This window comes from Amphiprion ocellaris, chromosome 24 (genome assembly GCF_022539595.1).
Source record: "Amphiprion ocellaris isolate individual 3 ecotype Okinawa chromosome 24, ASM2253959v1, whole genome shotgun sequence".
Classification (NCBI taxonomy): Eukaryota; Metazoa; Chordata; class Actinopteri; family Pomacentridae; genus Amphiprion; species Amphiprion ocellaris.
In genome coordinates, this window is record NC_072789.1 from 21,192,010 (window position 1) to 21,219,353 (window position 27,344).

Sequence of the window (27,344 nt, forward strand, 5' to 3'; positions counted from 1 at the left end):
CCTGGCAATGGATACAAGGCAAACTGTGTTTTCTGTTGCTCATGGACTGGCTGAAGTAAGGCAGCATCAGGAGACAAACATGGAGGAAATATGAGAACAGAGAGAACCCAACCAGCAGGTCACAGTTTATCATCATCTAATCATCTCCTGAAGTCCATATGGTAAGTGGACATCATGATGAGATCAGCTAGATTTCCTACAGTATATGGCTGTGCATTTACCAGAGGATGCTTATAATAATGCTGATGTGGCCGTAGACTCTACACTATTTTAGTGACTCAGTAAATGCCTAAGTTGGTTATTATTTTTTTTAATGATTTTTAGTTTTTAATAAACATTTATTTAATAGCCTATATGTAATCAAACATGGCCTTTGCCTAAAAAGAATAATATTTCATTGCACAAGTAAAAGTATAGTAATTTTTAAAACTGTTCAAATTATTATATGTTGCTAAAAAACAAAAAAACACAAACAAAAAACACATCATAGTAATATGTCAATTAAAAAAGCCTATAGTATAGCATGTTCCCAACAAACATCATAGTATAGCCTTTGGTCCAGAAAATGTCCATAGTATAGCATGTCGCTCTAAAATTGTCATAGTTTAGCATGTTGCTCTTAAAACGTCATAGTATAGCATGTCGTCCAACAAACGTCATAGTATAGAATGTCACTCAAAAAATGTCAGAGTGTAGCCTTTGGTCTAAAAATGTCATACTATAGCATGTCGCTCCAAAAACGTCAGAGTATAGCATGTCGCTCTAAAAATCTCGTAGTGTAGCATGTCGCTCTAAAAACGTCATAGTATAGCATGTCGTCCAACAAATGTCATGGTATAGCCTTTGGTCTAAAAACATCATAGTATAGCATGTCGCTCTAAAAACGTCATAGAAAAGCCTTTAGTCCACAAAACGTTGTTGTGTCCCGGCTGTCTGACGTAGGTGAGGAGCAACACAAAAACAGTCCAAACGCTGGTTTCCAGAGGGTTTGACGAGTATTTATTTGAAAGAGTAAGTTTACAACAACACAACATGTGAGGGGGTTAAAAACAAATGGGTGTTAGTAAAATAAAAATAAATAAACAGAACTAAAAGTGAACTTCATGTTGACATTGATGGGCATTCCAATCAGGAACAAAGTAAAAGACAATCAATACAAAAAAAAAAACTCTTTCTGTTCACCTCTTAAAGCCCAAAACACACCGCAGTAGCACCCTAAACTAAAACTACCAATTGATTCCCTGTTTTCCTTTGTGAACAATTCAAAGGTCCCTCTCTATCTCCCCACACATCCACCAACCACTGGAACACATCTCCAAAGTTCTGCTGGACCAGCTCAGCTTCCCCTCAGAAGAAGTGCTGCCACCTGCCAGATGAAGGAGCCTTTTGAGAGGAAGCTGGCATCATGATTGGACTGTACTTTGGTCTGTTCCAATCCAGCTTCAGCTCCAGAGACGGCAGGCGGGACGAGTCAACGGAGGCCGGGTGGACGAAGACATGAAGCTGAGTACAATCCAGAAAACAACAGAGGAGGAGTGCAGCAGCCCAGAGCCAGAACAACCAGAGCAGCATCGTATGTCTCTTAGAAAACATCATAGTAGAGCCTTTGGTATGAAAAAACACCATCATATACATCGTAGATTGTACAAATAACAAGTCAAAGCAAAGAGACATACATTGTAGAATTGTAGTAATTGTGGGCTGACTGATTTACTGATTATCAGTATTTTATTTTTTACTGATTTATGGTAATAAATCAATTTAAAAATGGTGCTACTTTGGCTCTGAACCTTTATCTATCTGTGGTCGCTCTGTCTTCTGGAGTGATTTGATTGGTTATCCGTCACAAATAAAACTCTTTTAACTTAACATCTGTAAACAAAACAAAAACGTATCAACAAAGTTTTCTGTTAGAGTTTGTGTACTTGTAAGTTTAACGCCAAGATTTTAAATATTTTCATTTACTGCAAATGAATATCTACTCCAAATGTCTCACTAATAATCATTATCAGCCTTAAAAACCCACAAAACACCCCTCTATACTCGACCACACTTAGTACAGTCCGGTTCCCCCTTCTATAAATCTGCTTGGAATCTTCCACTTCCTGTTTGTCAAAGTGGCCTTCTACCTGGACAGGTTTTGTTGGAGCTCATGCAACAAACATTTTGGGTAACTGCACTTTAATATGGATGGATGACACTGAATTAGAGTCTGTTTTCATGAGACTGAGTTAAGATGTGTAGCTCTGTCATTAAATAGGAAATTATTTCTCAGAATTCACAGAGAAAAGTCTGAAATGTTTGCTAGGTTAGCATCCCACATGTTCTTTGGCTCAGCTAAAGCTAACTCTCTCCAACTTCTGGATCTCTTGAGTTGCTTGTTGTTAAAATATCTTGCTGTAGGTGCTGAAGCTCAGAAAGTCTGAGATGTTTGTTCAAAATAAGCTCATTCTCAAGTCTTATCTGAACTGTGCTCTTTTGTTTGAACTTTCCCTAAACTTAGGAGTTAATGACAGAGCAGCACATCCAGACTCAGTCTCATTTATGTAGAGATTAAACTTCAGTGTCATTCATTGATGCTAAAGTGCAGTTTTTCAAATGTTTGTTGCACATGCTCCAGACCAAACCAGTCCAGGTGGAAGACGATGTGAAGAGAAAGCTCCAGAGGATGAATATCACACATTTACGTTGGAAATAAATGTCCTTTAATTAGACATTGTCATGCAAAAGTTGGATTTCCCTTTAATGATGTTCAAATCTTTGTTGAGTGTTTTGTTGATGTTGGTTTCTAAATGTTTTTTGACACTCTGCCCCAAAGATTAAAACCTTCTACGGCTCACAAGCTGCAACAATTCACACATTATCAACTATCTTTCTGACTAAACTAAGATAAAAAAGTGAAAAACTGATTCCTGCATCATGAATGTAAATCTTTTTGGTTTTTATGACAGTAAACTGAATATATTTGGGTTTGACATTTTATAAACCAAAACAAGAAATGAATTACTGGAGAAAACTACAGATTAATGGACAAAGAAAATGTGTTTTCCAACATATATGGCTGAATTACTCCAACATTACAAGATACATACAATTTAAATTCTATTTTATTTATATAATGCCAGTTACAGGTCAAATTGTCTCAAGACGCTTTATTTTTATATTTTTTTGTCATACTGAAAATATGACAAAGTAAGAAATTTAAAGCTCTTGACTAACCAAATTTATTTGATTTTTAAGAGATTAATTGACAATTAAAATAACTTTCTCCACTAAAACTAATAAACATGAGGTCAAATAGAAGGTAGAGTTTTAAATACTGCAGTCCCACGACGACAAGAATAAAATTTGTCAACAAAAATTAAATCTGCTGGTGGATTCCATTAAAGTCCTAATAAATGATAAAGTGTGATACTAAAGGTTTGTGGTGCTAAAAATGTCCAAGATATGAAGTTGAACATCTGGATGGAGGTTGATAAAAGTTGACCTTCCTTCATTTCTCTGGAGCGACTCCATGGATTTTATGGATGGTGGTTAAAGACCTGCTCTTCTAGTCGTCTTCCTTCTAGTCGCTGTAAAAAGTCAGTCCATCCTGACCGACTTCAACACCTCTTCATGACAACTTGTTCTGCCTCTGACCTGGTGGAAACTCCAGAAACTCAGGAAAACCTGTGGAGACTCGAAGAACTCGTGGAGACTCGAAGAACTCGTGGGGCGGGGGAAGGTGTGGTGGGCGGTGGGGAGAGGTGGGGGAGTAGAGGGGGGAGGCCGCCACCCACCTCCCCGCCTACTCTCCGCCCTGACTCCACCCAGACTCCGCCTTGGCTCCACCCATGTGGTCACTTCAGGAACTACGATGTCAAAGGGACGACGAATTTATTTCTTTGTATCTGATCTGTAGCTCAGTGAGTTAAGGATTTGCCTATGGAGCTGCAGGTCGCTGGTTCAAGACCAGACCCTGCTTAGATTTTATCAAAATTCTGACAAAGACAAAGAAAGAAAAGAGCCAGTGGCGGGTCTTGAACCTGCGACCTTCCAGTCTGTAGTCACTCTTCTTTTCCCCTGAGCTACTCGCTCAGATACTAATTCTCCTTTTTTTTGCGCATTTATCATCTATTTTTTGTCGTTTCCGAGTTTTTTTTTTTTGACTCGAGTCTTGACTCAGGAGGTTGGACTTCAGCCTTTGTGCTGGAGGGTGGAACCCTCAGTTCCAAGACTTTCCAAAGCCTCCACACCTCCCGAGTCCTCAGGACCTGAGCTTTCACACAGTCTGAGGGCTGAAATTTTCCAAGTCCCACAGTAGTTCTCTGTTAGATTTAACTTTCAGACAGTCCAAGGACTGATATCTTCTAAGTTCCTGAGTAGTTCTCTGTTAGTTTGAACCTTCAGACACTCCAAGGACTGAAATCCTCTAAGTTCCTGAGTAGTTCTCTGTTAGTTTGAACCTTCAGACAGTCTGAGGACTGAAATCTTAAAGGTTTCTCAGTACTTCTCTGTTAGTTTGAACCTTCAGACAGTCTGAGGACTGAAATTTTAAAAGTTTCTCAGTACTTCTCTGTTAGTTTGAACTTTATGGTTAACAGAAGCCTTAAAACTTGTGACCATGAGTCTTGATTTCACTTTTAGATCATCCATCTGAGTTCTTCTCAGACCTTCACCTGTGGGTTTTTTAGAAATACTCAAACTTTGATTCATTTCACTGAACAGTAAAGTTTGTGGAGATCAGAAGGTAACATTAGTTTGATCAATGCCTTCAACTACTAGTAGACTTTATCTGGAAAGCAGTTTTCTGAAATGAGTTCTTAGTAAATCTGTCCACAATCAAACCAAGAACATAGAAAGAGGAAATGTTTGAAGAAACAACTTGATGTTTTCATTTCAGACTAGAAAACACTTAAAGGCCTTTATCTGTTTTTGCTCTTTTGATCATTTTATTGTTTCTTCTGTTTAATTTGATCTTCTAAAGTTTAACTGGTGTCTTTTCAAATGTTTTGTCTTCAGTTTCTTCTTAAATGTTTAGTTTTGCTCTTTTCTCACCTTTTATTCTTTTCTAATGTCTGATTTGATTTCCAAATGTTTTGTCTTTTTAATGTTTGTTTTTTCAAATGTTTTATCGGCTTGTTTGAAAAATTTCCTTTTCTTTCCCCGTGTTTAATTTTTCGATTAAATCTTTAAGGTTTTTCTTTTTAAATGTTTTACCACCTTTCAATGTTTAATTTTCTTTTTAAATGCTTCATTGTATTTTCTGTTTAATTCCTATTTAAAGTTTTATTGTCTTTAAGATTTAATTTTCCAATTAAACATTTAATTTTTAATTCAATGTTTTGTATTTTTAAAGGTTTAATAATCTAATTTAATGTTTTGTATTTTTGAAAAATGTAATATTCTTGTTTAATTTTATTTTTTAAATGTTTATCTAAAATATTTAATCTTCAATGTTTCATATTTTTGTTTAATAAATTTTGTTTAATTTCATAATTACGTTTTGTATCTTCTGTTTATTTAATTATTTTGTCTGGTTAATATAATTTAATTGTATTTAATGTTTAATTTTCTTTTTAAATTTTTGTTGTATTAAATTTTTTTCCTTTGATTTAATTACTTTTTAAAAATGTAGTTTATTTCTTTAATCTTTTTTTTCTGTCAAGATTTTTACCTCAACCTTAGAAATGAAACAAACCCTTAAATCACAATGAAAATACTTCTGTTGTCACAATCACAAGTTAGTCAGTTATTCAGTTTATCAATTGAGCTTTATTTGTTTAGCACCTTTACACATGACAAAACTGTGAAAAAAGAAAAAACTACGCTAAAACTATGATTAAAACAAAAAACATATTTAAAAAAAAGATTTAACATGGTAATAAAATCTGTTGTGTCCAGGGGATGGAGGGAGTTTATTGAAGTCTTCTTGGGCTCACATGGGAAATCATTTAAAATATAAACTTTATATTCAGTCTAAGGAAACTGGAAACTGCAGAGTGACAGAAGAACCAACAATATCTCCTGTTTTCTCCTTTAATGAGTCGATTCTTGTGCTTTCAGACCAAAGAACTACAGACTCTTCACAACCTGCTCAAACTCTTGTTACAGGACCTCACCACACGGGTCAAGAAGGTTTCTGTCTCATTTCTACTCTGAAGCTCACCTTCTCCTGCTCAAACTGCTGACAAATGTTTCTGCTGCTCTAAAGTCTGGTCTCCAGAACTTCCTAAAAACTCTCAAAGTCTCTTCTGCTGCAGGTTGCTTTGTAGAACTGTTCCAGAAAACCTCACTAAACCACATGGAGGGGCCTCAAGATAGTCGTCCAAATGAAACCATACAAAAACCAAACTAGTACAACCCAAACACTAAAGTCTCCTGCAGCCTACCAGAGAACCTCTGAGAACAGAGAATCAGGACAGGAACTCTTACCTTCTGGACAACCAACCTTGGTTCTCAAACAAGAATACAGAATGTGTCTGACCAAAAACCTCTGAAGACTCACTACAGCCAAGATAAAGACACAACTCAGCTGCACCAAATCCACTAATCACTGCACACATTAGTACCATGTGCTAACTGTGGCTAAAGAACCACATTTACCAAGACAACTATCCAGTACAAAGCCCTAAAACACACCAAGAAACACATTAAAGATGATTTTACTGCTGGAAGCTGCAAGCCAACGCCTAAAGAACAACCTAAAGCAACGGAACCAAACCCGGTTCAGTGGTGAAGGGAAGCAGAAGAAATGTTTGTCTGCAGCCACATAAAGCAGGAAGATAGTGAGCTGCTCAGGTGTTCCTGATAACACCAAGCAGCCACCTGGACAGCCAATAGGAACACAGCCACCTGGACAGCCAATAGGAACACAGCTTCCTGGAAGTCCAGAGGGCTGGCTTAGTGAAGGAAATTTAATTTAAAGTTGAAGCAGAAAGTTAACAAAGAAAGTTGAAAACCACCTTCTGATCCCTGAAATCTCTGAGTTTTCACACAAAGAACACCTGAACATGTCAAACTGGTTCCATAGTAGAACCATCATTGTAAAAACGTCATAGTATGGTGTGTTGCTCAAAAAACATTAGGACCCGGCTGTCAGGAGACAAACATGTAAGAAACATGAGAACAGAGAGAACCCAACCAGTAGGTCACAGTTTATCATCCCCCAGTCATCTCCTGAAGTCCATATGGTGAGAGACATCAGTATCTGGTTGTTCATTTACCAGAGGATGCTTATAATCATGCTGATGTGGTCTGTACTCTACAGTATTTTAGTGAATCAATAAATGCCTAAGTCAACCCGCCCGGCCAGCAGGCAGATGGGTCCCCCCACATTAGAGCCGGGTTCTGCTCGAGGTTTTTTTCCCTGTTAAAAGGGTGTTTTCCTTGCCACTGTCGCCTTTTGGCTTGCTCTGGGGTTCAGGCATATGGGTTCTGTAAAGCATCTCAAGACAATTTGACTGTAATTGGTGCTATATAAAGATAGCACATTGAAAGACACCATTGATGTCTATGGAGTGAACAGGGACCGTCTGCAAATTGCAAAACTGCTGCAACAGCAAAGAGAGACACAAATATTCAATAGCTTCTCTCTGATACACTGTAGTGTCACCAGAATCACTGCAGCCTTCAACTGGCTTCTGTTGACACCAATGTTATTTCTGCAGCTTGAAAGACAGCTACTGTTGATAAAACTAGGCTTGTAGCACATTGTCTACCTTACAGCGATGGAAAAGAGGCATCGTTTATAATGAGTTATTGATGGTGGAATTCTGAATCTGTGAATATCTTTCCGATTTTACTGAACTGTGGCCCCAAGGAGCCGTGGTGGGCGTCAGCAGCTTTTAAAATTCAGAATCTGATGAGTCTGATTTGCTTCCATATACATGTTTTTATGATAAATTACTGGATGAAACCAAAATATCTACATGTTGGCGCAATCTGGTTGATGTATCTACACGAATGCCTCAGAATAAAATGGAAGTGGAATTATTTTGCTCATTGTTATAATTCTTGATAGAATATGTTGTTGCAGCACCAGGAGTTTCCTCCACATTCAACATCAGTGGTTTCAAAAAAAAAAAGAGAAATCTGAATTCAAAAGTGTACTTTGTTCTCATATTAACTTGGATCATCTTCTGGTTCTACCTTTTTAAATGTAAATATTTTCTGGTTTCTTTCATCCTTGATGACAGAAAACCTAAAATCTTTGAGTTGTGGACAAAATGAGACATTTGAGGATGTCATCTTTTTGATGGGTTTTGTGAAACACTGTGGGGCCAAACACCAAACTAATCTGTAATCCAAGTCACAATTTGAAACGTTGCAATTACCAAATCACAGAGACTGCAATTTTGGATTGCGAGCTGTTGCTATTAAGTGCTGAAACTAGGGATGTCCGTTAATATCGGCCCACCGATATTATTGACCCGATATTGACGTAAAAATGTATTATCAGTCCATATCGTTATCGTTTTTTGTTTTTTTTTTTTTGCCTATCATGAAAACCGATAAAATAATGCCTGGATTTCACTGCCATTTCCCGGCGCGCAAATGATCACATCATCAAACTGCATCATGAAATGTGTAAACAAATGCATGGCTTAAAATATTATGGCACCATGTCAGATTTCTGGCATGCGGTGCCGGCGTTTGACTCGGAAAAAAAACCCAAAAAATGATAGGACAACATTGCCAATGGAATTCGTCTACCAATAGAATGAGGGGAACGCAGCTTTTGCTCTCAACCAAACTAATATCACTAGCCAATGGGAAGCAGAGTGGGGGCGGGTCTGAGAAACACTTTGAGATCCAGCTACAGTTGAGTCCTTACTGGCACTCAGAGAGCGCAGTATTCCACCAAAGCTGCTCAGTCGTTGTATAATTTCCAACTGGCAAGTGCACAGCGGTGGATTTGTAGTAGGATCGCAATCATGTGATCATCAGCAGTCAGCTGACATAGCGTTCACTTGTCATAGTTACAGTGATGCCATGGTGCTATCTCTCAATGATACAGAAATTTTTAACAAATCCGTGGATCCAGACGATAAGCCGCATCACTACCAAAATCTAATGAGATTGTGTCATTTCTGACCTTCCCTGAAAATTTCATCCAAATCCATTATTCAGCTTTTTTGAATAGCCTAATGTTGTTCACAGATAAATAGACGGAAGGACAATCATACGCCGATCATCACATAACTCCGCCGCGTTCCTTAAAAAAATAAAAATGGCACTTCGCGTGGTTAGAAGAGTTAAACAGAGACAGCAAGCCCTTTGGTTGCTGGTGCAAAAAAAAGGAAGGAGCCTGGTGCTTGCTTCTGTACCACGTCACGAGTCAGACCCATAAAGCTGCTGTCCGCTCTGAAACTCACAACTCACTTGTCGGAAGCAACAGCCACCGCTGAGATACCGGCATCAATGACTGACCGGGTTTGCGATTAAAAAATACGCACATTCACGTTCATTGCAGAACACGGCTTGTCTTTCACCAGATCTCAGCCACTCGTTAATCTGTGTAGAAACTGGCTGAAGATAGAAATGCTTTGTCAGAACTGTCCGTGTCAAATCAGCATGCTGGTTCCATAAATACACATGGCATAGCACAAGCATTTTAGAAAAGTTTTTCTGAAAAGCTCAAATAATGTGTGTTTTCACTGAATAGTCACACCAGACAGAGCATGGACACAATTCTTAATGCGCTCGTAAATTTTTTTGATGATGATGATACATATTGTTAAAAGATGAATCAGTGTCCTTTCTCCATGTCTTTTCCTGTCTTGTCTGTTGCTAAACAATATATTTACACCACTTTGTAGGCAGATGGAGTACCTACCACAACCTACTGACCTTTTTTGGTATTACTATAGTCTGTAGTCTGAGTTTGTGAAGGCAGATATCTTAATTTCTTATTAGTTAGCTAGATTGTATTCTGAATCCCAACCAAAAGCAATAAAGGTGAGGTTTAGGATTATTTTCCCTTTAAGCCCTGCAAGTGTGGCTGCAGGAACAAGCTTGCTGTGCCTTACTAACAATATGTCTGTGGTTTGGAATTTTTTCTAAGCCCACATATATCGGTATCGGTATCGGTTGACGTCAGAATCGGAAATTCAGAGTTGGACAATATCGGCATATCGGTTATTGGACATCCCTAGCTGTAACTGTATACCATTTTAACGACTAAACAGCGAACTGATTAATTGACAATGACTATAATATTAGTCACAGTGCCCCAGATCAGTTTGAGAGTAAAAGAATATTTTCTATATCAGCAAAGCCAATGAAGTGGGACTCTTTGGGACACCGTTCTTCAAATGGTAGATTAAATGGATATTCTGACAAAGGTAAACGTCGCTTCCCTGAGGAATGTCAAGTCAAACACACTGAAAATGGAAATGGCACTCCTGTTTCCCATTATGCTTGTTTTAGCATCTACAGGGTGAAATCCTGTAGACCTAACAGGCTTATAGGATAATATCATTTTGTTTTTCTGTCCTCTCTCCTGTCTTTGCTCAGTGCTTGGTGTTTGAAGACGCTCCCAACGGCGTGAAAGCGGCGCTGGCTGCCGGCATGCAGGCGGTGATGATTCCTGACGACAACCTGGACCCCAGCCTTACCCAGGAGGCCACGCTGCGACTCAGGAGCATGGAGGAGTTTGAGCCGCAGCTCTTTGGCCTGCCGGCATACGACTGAGCCAGATAGCAAAGCTGAAACCACACCGTATAATTCAGTCTTTGTTCTTTGAGTGTGATGATGGAGAGAGGAAATACAGTTTTGTTTCCTGCCTGTCTCATAATGTTGTGGGTGACTTTATGTTGAGGCCAGTAAATGACATTTAACTGCCATCTATTAGATAATAAATCATATTATTTCACAAAGTTGAGTTTACGCTACTTAATTCAATGTTGTGATGTTTTTTTGAAAGCTTTCTTGTGTCATTTAATCTTAGGGGGTGAGAATTTTACGTACACTACCGTTAAATAGTTTTGGGTCACCGAGGCAATCTCATAGTTTCCATGGAAACTCTCACTTTTATTCATGGCTAACATAATTGTACAAGGGTTTTCTAATCACCAATGAGTCTTTCAACACAATTAGCTAACACAATGTAGCATTAGAACACAGGAGTGATGGTTGCTGGAAATGTTCCTCTGTACCTCTATGGAGATATTCCATTAAAAATCAGCTGTTTCCAGCTACAATAGTCATTTACCACATTAACAATGTTTAGAATGTATTTCTGATTCATTTAATGTTATCTTCATTGAAAAAAAAAACTGCTCTTCTTTTAAAAATAAGCAAATTTTTAAATGACCCTAAACTTTTGAATGGTAGTGTATATACCTTCCCACTTTCTGCTTATTGGTGAACAGAAAGTCATTTACACCTCCCAAAACATTCAAAAATATTTAAACCCAAAATCGTTTCTGTTAGGGCTTGAATTTGGCTTGTCTAGGTCAAGCGAAATGCAACTTTATCATAAGGACATTGTACAATATCCAGAGTAACAGGGACACTGTGTTTCAAAGGTTACATTGCTGTTGAGTTTGTCAGATATAATTTCTGATGCAGTGCAAATGAAATTCTGTTCACTTTTACTGCAGAAAAATCACAAATCTCAGAAACTGGGAACACACAACTGAAGCTATCTGCTACAGCACTAGGGTTAGGTGGGTAAAATATGTCCTTTTGTAATTTATGGAAACTGACTGTTATTGAATGCCCATGTTCAGCATAAAAACTTTTTTTTTTTTACATTATCTCACAACATCAAACCTGAAATCATCTACTGAGAGCCTCCAGCTATAAAAGCCACTTTCAGTTATTTCCAAATGAAGCAATTTTACAGCACAGTGCTTGAAAAATATGTGACAATATATGTTTTTCAACACTTAAACAAGTGTTGGGATTATTTTTTCATTGAATTAATGACATGAAGGTGAGAAAACTTGTGCCACAAAATGACCCAAGCCACTTCTCAAAGCTTTGAGCTTTTGAGAATTCCTAAATCTAGTGGCATTCTTCCGAGAGTCAATTTTTCTAAGATCCTTTGTTACAAAGCCCATTCTTACCAGAGATTTTCTAAAAGCTCAGTGTTCTTCATAAAACCCAACCTTTCTTGAAGTCAAGCCTAAGACAGTCTAAGTAAGCCAAGTTTTTAAAAGCCCAAAGCAAAACTAGAAAAAGCCCCAAAGAGAAACTTAGTTGCATTCCAGTGACTTTCCTCTATACAGAAAACTTTGGAGCCAAATTCAAATCAGCATCTAACCAATCATGGGTGTGTTCCTCCTAAGGGGTGTGTTGGCGTCATGTGTGTGCATCTTCCACAAACACCTCAGATTTGATGTGTTCTTCTTCCATCCTGGTCCTGATCAACCTGGTATCAGAAACTGAGTCCAGATCATCATCCCGGTGATGCTGCATTTCTTTAATGTTCTGATATAAGCTGTTCAATCCATTCCTGCATACCAAGTTCTGTGTGTTACGTACTGAGAGATCAGAAGGTCAGAATGCCAGTCCTGCAGAGGTGTGGTTTTCCTCACAGTTGACACTTTATGACCCTTATCAGATTCTAGTGGAGGTAGGAGGCATCCTGTTGTCTCCAAAAGTGAGTAGTCCTTAGTAGTGAACACCCAATCAGCAGATGTTCCATTTGGAGGTGATTTTTGGGCTAGCTGTCTCCTGGAATGGTGTCTTACCAAATTTACAGCATTGGGAGAGGGTCTTTAGGTCTTTGTGTGTTGCTCTGGAATGTTCTGCTTCTTAATACACAACACATTGTTAGTCAGGCACAGCAAGCTTGTTACTGCAGCCACACTTGCAGGGCTTAAAGGGAAAAATAATCCTAAACCTGAACTTTCTTGCTTTTGGGTGGGGGTTGGGGTAGAATCTAGCTAATTAATAAGAAATTAAGATATCTGCCTTCACAAAGTCAGAATGCAGATTACAGTAATGCTAAAAAGGTCAGTAGGTGGTGGGAGGTTCTCCATCTGACTACAACATGCTGCACGTATATTGTTTAGCAACCAATCAGTAAAAGACATGGAAAAGGACCTTGATTCATCTTTTAACAATATGTGCACCATTTGCACTATTTATTCTGAAATACAACTATGTAAACAGTTACAGTGCAAATAAATAAATAAATAAAAATATAGTTTATAACAGCAAACTATAGTTCGGTTCAAATAACAAAAACATTCAAGTGCTCATTTCTTAAATGCTTGTGCTATGCCATGTGTATTTATGTAACCAGCATGTTGATTTGACACGGACAGTTTTGACGAAAAATTTTTATCTTCAGCCAACTTCATACACAGATTAAGGAGTAGCAGGGATCTGGTGAACGACAAGCCGTGTTCTGCAATGAACGAGCACACGTGTTTTTAAATCACAAACCCGGTCAGTGTGATGTCGCTACATCAGCGGTGGCTGTTGCTCCCGGTAAACGAGTTTCAGAGCCAGTGTTGCCAACTCCTCAGTAAGGAAAGTAGCTATTGGCTGTCCTAAAAGTCGCTAGAAGTCGCTAAATGACATCATCACCTAATTTGCATAACTTTCCGTTTGCATGTAGTTGTAATCAACATTGTAGGAGAGAGGAATAGCATTGTGGGAGAGACAAAAAGTGAATATAAAACACCCAAAATGTGTTTTTATACTAGAGGCTAAATTCAGGGATTTATTTTAGTATCACAATTAATGAACATTTTCATTTACATCCCGCTCTGTAAGCCAGGACGGGATCTGCAACGACTTGTGTGATGTGGGTCTCCTCTAATCAGACAGTGGGATGCTGCGAGGTTACTGGACCGACCGCTTGTGCTTTGGGAGGAGCTCACAGCGCCACCTGCTGCTCGTTGAGGACAGTAACTGCAGAATGATCCCAGCTTTCATGTCAGAGTCTCCAAAACACCAGAAAAAGTCGCTAGATTTGTTGCTAGTTGCTTTTGTCAAAAAAATCGCCAGGAGGCTTTGGAAAGTCGCCAGATTTAGCGAGAAAGTCGTCAAGTTGGCAACACTGTTCAGTTCGGTGCAGAAGCAGGCACCTGGCTCCTTTAATTTTTATTTTTTTTTTTGCACCAGCAGCCAAGGGGCTTGCTGTTTCTGTTTGGCTCTTCCAACCATGAGAGGCACCATTTATTTTTACTTGCTCTGCCAGGGAGCGCGATATAGTTATGTGACGACCTGTGTACGTTTGTCTTTCCATCTATTTGTCTGTGCACAACTTACTCAAAAAAAAAAAAAAAAAGCGGAATAACAGATTTGGATGAAATTTTTAGGGATGGTCAGAAATGACACAAGGACCAAGTGATTAGATTTTGGCAGTGATGTGGCTTATAGTCTGGATCCACGGATTTGTTAAAGATTTCTGGATCACTGAGAGATAGCACCACAGCGTCACTGTAACCATGACAACAATGGACTCACCTGTGGCTGGATCTCTTTTTAAGACCCGCCCCCACTCTACTCCCCATTGGCTAGTGATTTTAGTTTGGTTGAGAGCAAAAGCTGCGTTCCCCTCATTCCATTGGTAGATGAACTGACTGGCAATGTAGTCCTATCTTTTTCTTTTTCTGAGCCAAATGCCGGCGCCGCACGCTGGGAATTCAGCATGGTTGTTTACACGCTTCAGGACGCAGTTTGATGATGTGATCATTTGCATGCCGGTAAATACCGGCGAAATCCAGGCATTATTTTATCGGTTTTCATGATAGGCAAAAAAAAATGGTAACGATATTGACCGATAATACATTTTTATGCCAATATCGGGCTGATAATATGGGCCGATATTATTGGACATCCCTACCTATGATCATGAGATCTGGGTAGTGACTAAAAGAATGAGGTTGTGGATACAAGCAAACAAAGTGGGTTTACTCTAAAGCGTGGCTGAACTCAGAGTAGAGTTGCCTCTCCTTTGCATAAAAGAAGCCCATAGAGGAGGTTTGAGCATCTAAGTAGCTCCTGGTGCCTTTCTTTGCAGGTGTTTCAGGTATGTCTAACAAGAAGGAGATCCTAGGGTAGACCCACAACTTACTGGAGGCATAATACATCTCATCTGACCTGGGGATTCAATGGTGTTCCTGGGTCAGATGAGATATGTAATCCCTCCAGTAAGTTCTGAGTCTAACTGGGAGGAGACCCCAGGGTAGACCAAGAATTCACTGAATGGATTGTATATCTGACTTCCATGCCACCATGACCCAACTCCAACCCCAGAAAACTGGATGGATGAATGAATGCAAACTAGTGCTGTCATATCTCTGATCTTCAAACTAATTCATAGGCAAAATTCAGCCCTTTCTTATACTAGATGTCTTTCGAAAACATCAATTCACAACCCATACGTGAATTAGCTAGATGAATTGAACTGCTGTTCTTGAAATAATGAGATTAGTGTTCTCATGTATGTCATCATGGCTGTCATTAGGACGTCACTCAAAGTACGTGATCATGTTTAAGTAGGCAGCTCTGGAACGCACACGGCGGATCACTCAGCACTGTCCTTGTCATACATTGTGTTTAAGCTGTCTTATTGAAATGCCAAAGACACGACTCCTCTGCTCAGTGTAATCCAGTAAAAGAGGCTGCAGTCTTTCATCTCTCTCTGCTCATGTCTGCCTCTGCGTTTACTGCGATGCACATGTAGCCCCGCCCCTTTTGCCGAGCTGGCTTTAACGTGGGGTTTGCCGGAGGATCCTGGTGCCACGGTTCCCTCTGGCTACTCAAATAGGATTTCACTGCATCCACTTCCCCTCCATGCCTTCCTGGCCTTTCATCCTCAAGGAGGGGCTGACCTCCTCTGCTGTATTATTATTTTTTAAAATATTTTCCTGCTTACACACTCATCACCCTGTAGTTTTACATGTCATTTACTCTCAGGACCTGAAGTGTGATTTTTTTTTTCTTTTGTGTGTTTTTGCCTTACAGTCTTACCATGCAGTAATTGATTGAAGTGCATCCTTTAAATTAAATAGAAGAATGCCTGAAAATAACACCAGATGAGACAAAATGTCTTCATCCACACTGTGAAAATGTGTTAACTTTTCATTATTAAATAAATAAACCCTTAACACAAACCCCAGGCATAATAATTATGCAATTTCCATTCATTTTTAATTCATTTTCTTCTTGACTTTGATTCCAGATTTAATTAGGCTATGGGTTATTTTCAGACATATTGCAAATGTTTTTTTTTTTTTTTCCAGGACCTTCAGATGTTCAGAGAATGTAACTCATGCATGTATAGCAAATGTACAGCTTCATTTTTAATATATTTGAGCATTTAAGATATAAGTCATATAGCTTTATTTAACCTGTTTGATACAGTTCAATAACTGCAAACTCACAAAGTCCAACTATATACAACCACTGCAGGGTTACAGCGGTGATACTGAAAGGAACATATCACAAATAAGACAAGGCTGCTTACTATTTATGGCTTCATATCACAGACCCACATTTTACAGAAAAGGCCAAGAAAAAAAAAGTTTGCATTATTATTAGTGCCACCAAGCTGAGATGAGAGGTAAAGCCACCCACTGATGGTAAACTTCAACATTTTTTTGATGAGATAAAAAAACAAACAAACAAAAAAAAACCAAGCATTGGTGTTTGTACCGTAATCCCGCTTGCAATTTTATCAGAAACTCATCATGCATGTCAATGTTTAGTCAAAGGAATTGCAGTCTTAAGTTTTAAGATGCATTCCAAATGCCATGCAATTATATGCATGCTGTGTGCAATACGTTGTAAGTATGACTGTGGCGAAAGGAAAAAGCAAAAAGTATGTAGGTATCCCAGGATATCTCATACTAAAATGACATGAAAGACACTTGCTTTTTTGTCTAACCCAGGCTACTTCTAGAGGAAATCAGATATTAGAGACAGCAATGGCACATAAAGTCTATAGAAAGAAAATTTAAATGAATGTGGATTTGCCTTGGAAGGGCAAACAGAGCAGGAACAGGAGATTCAACTTGTACAGACATCTCTGTGTCTTATAGATAAAATTAATACCGAGGTCAGTTTTTCCAAGAACATTTAAATTGCAGTAAATTATGTTCTGTCAGACAGACTTCTCTTTTAAAAAACCTTGAACATCACCTTACACCCGGCCAGATTACTGCTAGATCATCCTCTTTTCCGTGAACTGCAGCAGAATAGCACAATCCAACAATCAGAGTTGACCAAAGTGCTCTAAGTGGAGTCAGACATGCAACAAGTAAATTATGTGCAAAACATTGAGACAGGATAAAAGTAGTTGAAGCAAAAACAGGCAATCAGGAAAGCAACTTCTAAGATAAATTTCTAAAATCTATATATGAAATATTAAGAACATTAGGAGCAACCAAAAGCCACTAAAAACATGTATGTCTTCAGATTTTTCATGAAAATATCAATGAAGCAGGAACATTTGATTAAAAGACAAATGCTGCACAACTGCAAAGGCTCAGCCTTTTCTTCCCCACTGGACTCGATCGGTGAACAGTTAAAAGCAGCTTGTTTGAGGATCTAAGAGGCAGAGTGGCAAAGTTCTGAAATGTAACCGGAAGCCAACCAATGAATGGTTTCAAAAACAAATACTGGAACAAGTGGAATGCTTTTCATTTGATGGTACCAGTTAAAAGCATGCAAACAAGAAGGAGAAGAGTTGTCACTATACAGGTACAGTGAGGTACAATAATCTGGTCTTGAGGAGGTTATAGAGACGCAAGCTTAATTTCAATTCCCCAATGTTCCTAAGCTGGAAGTAGCATCCTTTCACAACATGTTTGCCAGCTTCTGTGTCCAAACTGTGTCTGCCAACTGAAAGCATTTGAAAGTGTCATGATCTCTACAACCTCAGAGTCTTTATGCATGCAGCTTTCATGAAATCCAGCTTGCAAGGAACGTCGTGTATGACGATAATGGTTTCCAGCTGAAGGCTAAAATGATCGTTTCAGACTAGCTTTTTGTCAAACCGCTATCTTCTTTCAGCCTTTTGGCTACAGCAGGTCACTGTACAGAGTCAGACATGCACATACCCCCACATCATGGTGAGTCTCTCAACATACCTGTTAACAACATCTGTCAAGAGCGCTTTAGGCTTTGCACAACATTTGCATTCATTCCCATCTCTGCCTATCACCCTTCTCTTTTATCCTTGCCACAAACCTTTTCAACTTTAATTCTTGCCTGTGAGTTAGGAGGGCCGAGAGAGAGATAGCTCCCCAACATGTTTCCCAGGCCCATGTCCTCGTCTGTGCTCTCAAATGATAGGCGCGACTGGCTGTGGGACACATTCATCTTCAACGTCAAGTTTTATATCCGGATTTTTATCAGCATTCAGACAAGCGGCTTCTCTGCAGGCAAAACACTGGACACCAGGGAGAGACATTGTATGGATGACCTAATTTTAAACATAAAACCTTTTTTTTCCTTATTCTTAAAGGGCCGCAAAACTGAATGTTGAGAAAGCCGGATGGGAAGCTCATCAGATAATGCAGGAAGGCTTCTCTGTACATTCCCTTCGGTCTTGTCTCAGTATTAAAACACACTGATTGCATGTCAGCTTCGCAGCTTTGAGAAGGCAGGGATGCATTTTTTTGTGTGTTTTTCTTAAGGGGATTTGGAAAGTCTTTGCAGGATTTATTATCCAGGAGCAGCTGTGTTTTTATCAGGAAATCCACAGAATTAACAAAGATGTCAGTGCTTTTATTGATTTGTCTGACAGAAATGGTCATAATTCAAAAGTTTGCATCGAAATTCTCTGCAGCACTTCTGCACATGCCAACATCTTTGTGTTAATAGTCTTAAGGAAATCCTCCTTTTCTTTTAAAGTCTTGGCCAAAACAAATAACTCTACTATGTGCAAGGTGGCACAACTTTAGATAGATTTCTCTATTCTCAACACCAAGTGAAAGCATATCTCGAGTCTGCATATCTCAAAAGCACAGGCTATTGCTAAACTGCCAAGAAGGGTAGAGCACAGAAGAATGCCAAGATACGATGGAAGTAGTTCTGCTGGATGCCATTTTGTATTCTGCTGCCAAAGTGTACAACCTCGGCTTGAACCAAAAGGGATTTTATGGAGATGAAGATATTGAAGGCCTCTGACCGCAAGAAGCACTTTCTCTGTTATGAGATAGGATGCAGACGCTATATGCTTTCTGCTCTTGCTCAGAGACTCAATGCTTCCTCAGTGATGCAAATAGGCCTCATGTTTTATTCAGCTTTCCAGTGATGAGAGAATAAATTTGATTACGGGAGCAGGTGATAAAGAGAATGACGTTGGGAAGCAGATTTATGAGCACAAAATGGTATTTAATGCACAATTAAGGCCAAACAACATCAGATTAACGTGTTTTGCAATAACGCGTTGTGGAATTAAAGAGTAACTTCTTTGTTGTCTTTCGGTATCTTGGGAGTTTTATATCACTGAATAATGATTTATCTAGATTTTGTTTTACTTTACTGGCACAATAGGGAAAAAATAAGGAACAGTGTTTCAATCCGGGATAATGTAGTTCTGTCCACCAGGCAATGCATCACTTTATTTATTTTTTACAATGCAGTATTAATTATAATTGTCACAGCTGGAATGCATGGAGTAAAAAGGCATTTTGTAAAAGTGTTATGGTTATTGGAAGAGACTAATTTCAAGATGAGGTTCTAAAGAAGGACCAGAGATGTTCAGCAGCCGTAAGAGAATCTGTTATCTGTCATTGTACAAATACCAGTCATTTATGTTTTTTGGGTCTATTCTGATCAGGTGGTACCATCTTTTACAATCTAGTCTTGTGTGTATGTTGGCTTTATTTGAATATAGTTCCTTCTGTTGTAAACACCTAATTCTGGATCAGCTAACACAGTTACATCTCAGAGGTGGACCAGCAACATGCATGAGCTTCCATAATGATCTCAGTGCTACCTTAACCCCTAGACTAGATACAAAAGATAGATGTAACCTCTGAAAAAGAAGCCAATGCAGACATGATGCAGACCTGATTCTTTCAAGCAACCAGAGGAATTTCCCCGCCACTGGTTGCCGTGCTTTTAATGTATAATCCTGCATCTTGCATTGGTACCATTTAAATGAGGAAATGTGAAAAAGTCAACAACTAGTTGGATGAAGAGTTAACTTTATATAACAACATTATCTGGTCCAACTGTTAGTTAAATGAGGGAAACACAAGTTAACATGAATGCAGAAGTTTATTTCTAAGACTTTTGTGTGGAACATGTAGAAATGATAGAAATCTATAAACAGGCAGTTTTCCACTGCAGGAACTCTAAGTAATGAACTCCAAGTGCAACAAATACAATGAAAAAGTCACTGGACATAACTTCAGTTCTATGTGCACATAGCAAAAAAAAAAAAAAAAACAATAAAAGTTTGTTATGTAACATCTAACGGGGATGTTAAGGATTCTTGCTTTCTTCAAGTTTAACCAAACAGCAGCTCTTTTTTTTTTTTTTTTAGCAGGATCACCTACCTTGGAACAGATACTTATTTCTCACCCAAAATTGCCCCTGAAAGAGAGTCTACAGTTGTGGTCAGAAAACATACAAAGTTTCAGGGAACCCAGTGGAAAATGGCCCAGTAACAACCAATTGGAGGGCTATAGATGGGGCCTTAGTGGCAGTGGGTTGGTGGATGAGTTAAGCCTTAGTGACAGCAAAGAGAGTGGAAGAAGACAAGATGGTTTAAATGTTCTTCAGCCAAGATGAAAGGAAAGCTGGTGTGCAAAACCAAGTGAAAGAACTAGATGATAGTTGAGGAAAAGCTCATAGTTATCTTTCTGCTTGAACTGAGCTTCCTTATATCCAGTATTTTGGTGTAAGGTTTACCAAAGCACTCTAATCTAAGGTGCGTTTACTACAGGGTGTCCCTAAAGTCTGGACACATAGGAAATCTCGGTAACTATAATTTTTTTGCCAACACAGATTAAATATGCTTTGCCGAAAGAAGACAGAGCTAAACTGGTATTTCTCAGTGGACATGAAAGATGGACATATCGAAAGATAGCAAATGAATTTAATGCAAGTCATCCAAGGAGGATTCCACTTGGCTTTTCCATGGTGGTGAAGGTAGTTAAAAATTTTAAAGAAACGGACAGTGTCATGGACAAACCCCATTCAGGATGACCAAATGTATCAGCTGATCATGGCTAAAATTCATGCTAGCCCCCCAAAAATCACTTTCCTAACCCTGAGCCTAAGCCAGTCTTTTGATATGTCCATCCATGGTATCCACTAAGAAGTACTAGTCCAACTCTTTCTTTTTCGACAAAAGCATATTTAATCTGTGGAGGAAAAAAAAAAATTATAGTTAATGAGATTTCCTGTGCCCAGACTTTAGGGACACCCTGTATTGCCACATGCCACCATGATCTCCTCTTGTTTCCAGCATGAGAGCCCATTCCAAGAACCCATTTTTATTTATTTGTTTTAGTAAAATTAACCCATCAAACATTAACAATATTGTATGCATTTAATTTGACTCTGTAGCACTGCTCCGTTGAATTATTTATCATCGGAATTGATTTGTGACTTAATTTTTAATCACATTTCTATCTATTCCACCTCCCTTTCCACTTGTATGACACAGCTAGTGTTCAAACAGTGAGGGAACGGTCCATTTGGTAGATGTTCTGCATCGACTGCTTCAATATCACGCTTTGACATATCACCGCTGTTCTCTCAAAAATTCTTTGCTATGGGGGCTCAACTAGTGATCTAATGCAAAAAGAGAAATGGAAAGTAAAAAGGAGCACAAATACTTTACTTTCCTGTGACGGAGAACAGTGACAAACGAGGTAACAGAGCACCGGCGTCTCATTTCTACAGTCATCACACTCTCTCACAGTCTTCCTTCTGTTTCTTTTTATCTCTCCCTGTTAATCTTTTACTCTTTTCAGGCATGCATTATGTGGCTTAAAGCCTCCGTTGAAGCCGGTAGAATAACTAGTGTTCCTCAAAACGCCTCCCCACAGAGCGCCGTGAGGCCGACTGCTGCGACCTTCCACTTTACAGATACGCCTCCTGTTGCAACGGCAATAAAAGGACATGAAATATACATGTGTACAGTTGAGGGAATACTGCAGCTTAAAGGAAAGCAAATTATGCCATAAAGGGGTCATCTGGGTGCAATAAAAAGTGTCGAAGGCTTTAGGGTGCTGTCAAGAGACCTGGTCCCCTTGATTTCCTGTGAAATGTATGTGGGCAACAGTCTAAGATGCAGGAAGCAACATGTTTATAGTACAGTAGGATGTATTCATTAGGTAATATTGCATAATGTATAATAAGAGAGGCAATGGAAAGATGTTCTAATAGATGGTAAATGGTGTAATAAAGCCATATTGTCAGCTCTACTGTTCATTTTGCACGCATGTATAAAATGGTTAGTATGCACATGAGATTTTCCAAGTGCCAGACTTCATCAGCTCATGGTGTAAAAGTAATACACAATGCTTTCTATTTACAGTACAAAACACTTAGAGGCTTAACCTAGTGGCACAACCAGGTCTTACAGTCAATCTACAGTACTTGAAGTACTTGGAGTGAGTATTATTAAGGAAAATGTTAAAATATAAAATGACATTGATCAAATCAAGGGCAAAAACAACAACAACAAAAAAAAAGATTTGGACATCCTTCATTTATAGGATAACACACACGTTTGTTGATATATTTCCTGTGGGGGACACATCGATATAAGGCAGCCCCTTCAGCTAAACTGAAATGTCACAACTGAAAACCTCCATATAACCCTTATAAATCTTAACTTTCAGAAAGCGGTTTCTAACTGGGAGGACCTCAGTTTTTGTCCACACAGTGACACAAGTAACTGTGAGTTGGTGTGCACTCAAGTGAAAGTCCTCACTGGGATGTATAAATAGAATGTACACAAACACACACATACAGGAGTGTTTGGTTTCTTCAGATTTGTTGCCCAAGGCCTCAGGTAGCAATCCATACATAAATAAATAACGTCTCTATTGCACAGACAACCAGAATTATTTACATTTTTATCTGAAGTCAACATTCCTGCAGCCCAAAGGAGCGAGCTGACAGTAACATTATCATATTATGTCTTTTCAAAAATGTCTTTTCTTAAAGGCGATGTGGCATGAAAACTGCTGCTGTTGCCTTGGTTTGAATGATTTCTAATAAATAAGTGTTGTACTCTGTAGGGATCCAACCTACTGTTATATGATCAGGTCACCCACGTGATTGAAAATGAACATATTTACACATTTATGGGGTTTCTTTATGTATATTGCTTTGGTTTACAATGTAATGGTCAGAAAAATAATTACATTTGTGGTGCTTTAGTAACTGAAATAAGTGAATTATGAACTGTAAACCCTACACCAGTGATCTATTCAGTAGTGCAACCACCTTTAGAGAATAAAAACTGATAAATTGCTCATATTATCTCCATTCTTGGCAGGCATCGTGGCGCATATGGTGATCAACTTGAGCAAAGTACAACCACCTTTACAATCTGCTGCTTGTGTGTTTTTGTGGGTGAAACTGACGCAGACAACAAATAAGGAAGAACCTGAGCGGAGAGAGGAGCGAGAATCACCTCTTGAAACCAGGTTTTATGAGACATTATTAGTCTGCAGCTCTGCTCTGCATGATTTCATACTGAATTGTTTCTCCTTCTTGGAGATTTAAGAATGATGGCCTTTTACTTCTTGGAAGTGAATTTTGCCACAGGTTGTCTTTGGTCATCAAAGCTCAAATCGTCCACAGTGAAATCCAGGACCACCATTTTTGACTGACATTTTCTCACCTTTGTTCTGGTGTCTAACCTCATTTTTTGCAGCTAGGGTAGACTATGTCACTGCCTAAGGCTGTCATTTGAGCATGACTAAGAAAAGTATTATCACCATATCATATAGTATGCCATTGTACTACAAAAGCTAAAAAAAAAACACAATGAAGAAGTTTTGAGTACCTCCATTAACAAAACACATAAAAAAATTTATCTTTTACACACTGTAATGTTTATGGAACAGTGTTGGAGCCGAAATGTTTAAAATACCTGATGTTCAGACTTTTTCTTACGTGCATAGAAAGTGTATTTAACAGATATTTTTCTCATGAAGGAGGAGTTTTGAAGCTTCTTGTTTGGGCTGGCATCAGACAAAAACACAAATCTGGTATCTCAATCCAAACCTATGATAGCTAGAAACATTGGATTTTTGATTGGATTATATCAGTATTTATTTTAAAATCGTAATCTCCATTTTTGTTAAATATATAAAGTATTTTATCACTTCTTTATCGTGTTACAGTTACCTTTTCTTGTACCCTACTTATACTACCGTTTACACACCGTTTACGTACATTGTTAATGTGGTAAATGACTATTGTAGCTGGGAACGGCTGATTTTTAATGGAATATCTACATAGTGGTACAGCAACCATCACTTCTGTGCTCTAATGGTACATTGTATTGAAAGGTTAATTGATGACCCCTGTACAATTATGTTAGCACATGAATAAAAGTGGGAGTTTTCATGGAAAACATTAAATTGTCTGGGTGACCCCAAACTTTTGAACAGTAGTGTACAACATATAACCAGCTGCTACAGAGTGGTTCATATCAAAATTCTGTTTTCATTTTCCATTTCCGTCTCCACAACTGTGTAGTAGTCCTGACACACCAGACAAAATAAAGTCGGAACTATTAAGAAAGAAGTTTCAGTAGTCCCCCTGCCTTGTAAATATATAAAATGTATACATGAAAAAAATGCGTAAAAGGCAGTGCATGAATGATAGGGTTCCACCAAACCAAACTCTGTTGTACTGAAGCTGCTGACTTATATTGCACAATGTTCAATGTCTTTAAATATTTTCACAGGAAATATACATTTTCAACTCTGTAATTTTTACACTTTGCAAAGTCGTCCCGCAGGCCGTATTGGACCCTCCGCCGGGCCGGTTTTGGCCCTTGGCCTTATGTTTGGCACCCCTTATGTAGACAGTGCAGCACCGTACAGGGCAGGAAAAAAAAGCTCAGGGCAATCTTCATTTCACCACATGAACTAACATTAGTAAAACCACTTTACCACCATCATGCTAATGGTTCAAGAAGGCTCTCATTTTAACAGCAGGATTAATACAAAATCATTTGACACAAGACTAGTTTTCCTCCTACCAAACCAGCAGGAGACCCTCTATTTACAAGGCCTTGTTGTAAAGCAGCCTTTAATGACCCACGCTCCAGGCCCCCTCGGGATGTTAATGGACAGTGAGGGATGCCCCTTGTCCTTGCATTTAAATGGTCGCATCAGCAGCGCTTTGCTGAGTGGCCAGGAAAGGCCCTTTGGAGCTCCGTCAGTCCGTCTTAGAACCCGACCCTGACCAGGCATCAAGCAGCAGGTTGCCGCTCTGGGGGCTGTCTGGGTCGATGGAAGCGTTTGTCTTCTAAGCTGTCACCCACTGAGATGTCAGTAGCACCCAAACCATGGCAGCAAGCACATTAGGAAACTCCAGCTGCTTGTCCTATAGACTCCCTCTGTAATACATTTAAAGCAGCAGTGGTGAATTTTAGCCATATTTCTGATACTTTTATTGGAGAGAGGTGAGCAAAAGATCACACCAGGCAACAGTCAAATTAAATATAGCTGCAAACAGCAGTGAGGGGGTCAAGCTGTTCAGCGGGGCTGGTCGCTATAGCAACCTGATCTGATCATGTTAAAAGCGTGGCTGTAAGCAGCGATAGCAAATTTTATGTCAATTGCCCAACGATTGGGTGTTGGTGATATATGAGGTCATGCCTTGTTTTGGTTGTTGGACTGCTTCAGAGCTGTGAACTGAATGGATGGAGCAGCACTTAAATGTTGACATTTGACGATGTTAAGGTTAAGGTTTATGATTTAATGCACTATAACAGCCACGGCCAAACATGTGCTTGACTTATTATAGTTACCCCCATGGTCAGTGGCTTTGAAAATTCATCTGTTAACCTTTGTGAGTCTTGGTCTGAGGATCATCTTTTCCCCAGTTTGGTGAAGATTGGGGGAAAAAATGAAAATTTTAAACCTTTAGATAAACTCCAATATGGCAGTCACATCAATTAGGTTGACATTAAACCCACAAACCCAAACACCTCGGCAGTTATTGGGCAAATGACGTTTTGTTTATGATAGATGAAAGTGTTGCTAAGGTCTCAGTCACTGCCACCAATTCTAGTTGGTTGTGATGGACAAACATTTTTGAAAATCAAAAATTTTAAATATGTCGTCAGTGAGGCTTGGTCTAATGATCATCTCTGCCAATTTGGATGAAGCTTGGCAAAAATCTGTGGCCTGTGAAACCTTTTAAAAAAAATAAAAGTTAGTCATTTAAATTCATCACATTTATAATCAGCCGTGCACTAACATTGCTGATCATGATCTTAGGTTTGAATTAATTTTGATTTAATACATGTGCATTTAGCCAGATGTCATTAAGCCTCACAGAAGACATTTTCATGGGTCCTCTAAAGTTTTACGTCAAATCTAATGTGGTTGTGAATCATAAGGTGCTTTGAACCCAAATTAATCAAGGGGAAAGCATCTTATTTTGGAAAACTGGGCAAATCTTATGTGGAATAGAGGAAGAAAATGTATAAGAAAATGTAGAATCGCTTCACTGCTTGGCCCTACAATATCTGCGTTTCCAGAGGAAGTCAGTTATTCAGTTTAGAATGGCATCCAAATGTCAACAAACAGCGCATGATGGAAGTCTTAAGCCCCCTTTCCAAACATCTTTTTGTACATGTGTGTGGAAAACCTGCACAACCTCCAAGTCTGAAAAGTGAAGCCAATAAACATGCATTCTTTCTACCAGTCAGCAGGGGGTGACAACTCTGCTTGCAAAAAGAAGTCAAATTGTATAGAAGTCCATGAAAAAATGAAAATGATCTGCTGCCTTAGTAAAGATTTTCCGAATAAATTTATGGACTTAAGTGATAGTTTCAAGATTTTTTAAATACAGCATGGTGTTTATTTTATAAATTATCCTCCAATTTAGTGTAAAATACACAATAAAACAGGGTACGTTTGAGGGCACAGCTACCTTGTGGTTTACAGGTTGTTACTATATTTTTAAGATTTTTTTTTAACTTCAGTGACATGCTTGGGAACAAGGAAGGAGAGGACAACAAAGTGAAGTTGGAAGGTTGAAAACAACAATTAAACAGAGAAGAAATCACAAAAACGATCCATGACAACAGAGCAACTCCCTCTCTTTGGGAAGGCAATGAGTTATAATGAAAATAGTTGGACCTTGAAAATTTATTGTTAAAATAATAATAGCACCACCATTTTAAAACACATAAGAGTACATAGCAACTTGTTATCTTGTGGCTAAATAAATTT

At 38.7% G+C, this 27,344-nt stretch overlaps 2 protein-coding genes across 3 annotated transcripts in view; both read left to right on the forward strand.

Annotated features, from left to right (window-relative positions):
* sts (steroid sulfatase (microsomal), isozyme S) overlaps window positions 1–3,723 on the forward strand; it is a 194,350-nt gene extending 190,627 nt beyond the window's left edge. The window contains exon 11 of the transcript XR_008600860.1: window positions 1,269–3,723. The gene's annotated coding sequence lies outside the window, so the exon portion shown is untranslated. The remainder of the gene's footprint in view (window positions 1–1,268) is intronic.
* pudp (pseudouridine 5'-phosphatase) overlaps window positions 1–10,859 on the forward strand; it is a 59,957-nt gene extending 49,098 nt beyond the window's left edge. The window contains exons 4-5 of one of the 2 annotated variants that reach the window (XM_055008631.1): window positions 6,046–6,117; window positions 10,498–10,859. In XM_055008631.1, coding sequence (XP_054864606.1) covers window positions 6,046–6,117; window positions 10,498–10,674 — 249 coding nt within the window. In that variant the 3' untranslated portion in view covers window positions 10,675–10,859. The remainder of the gene's footprint in view (window positions 1–6,045; window positions 6,118–10,497) is intronic. The other variant, XM_055008632.1, reaches the window with a different exon arrangement.
* Window positions 10,860–27,344: the final 16,485 nt, after the last annotated feature.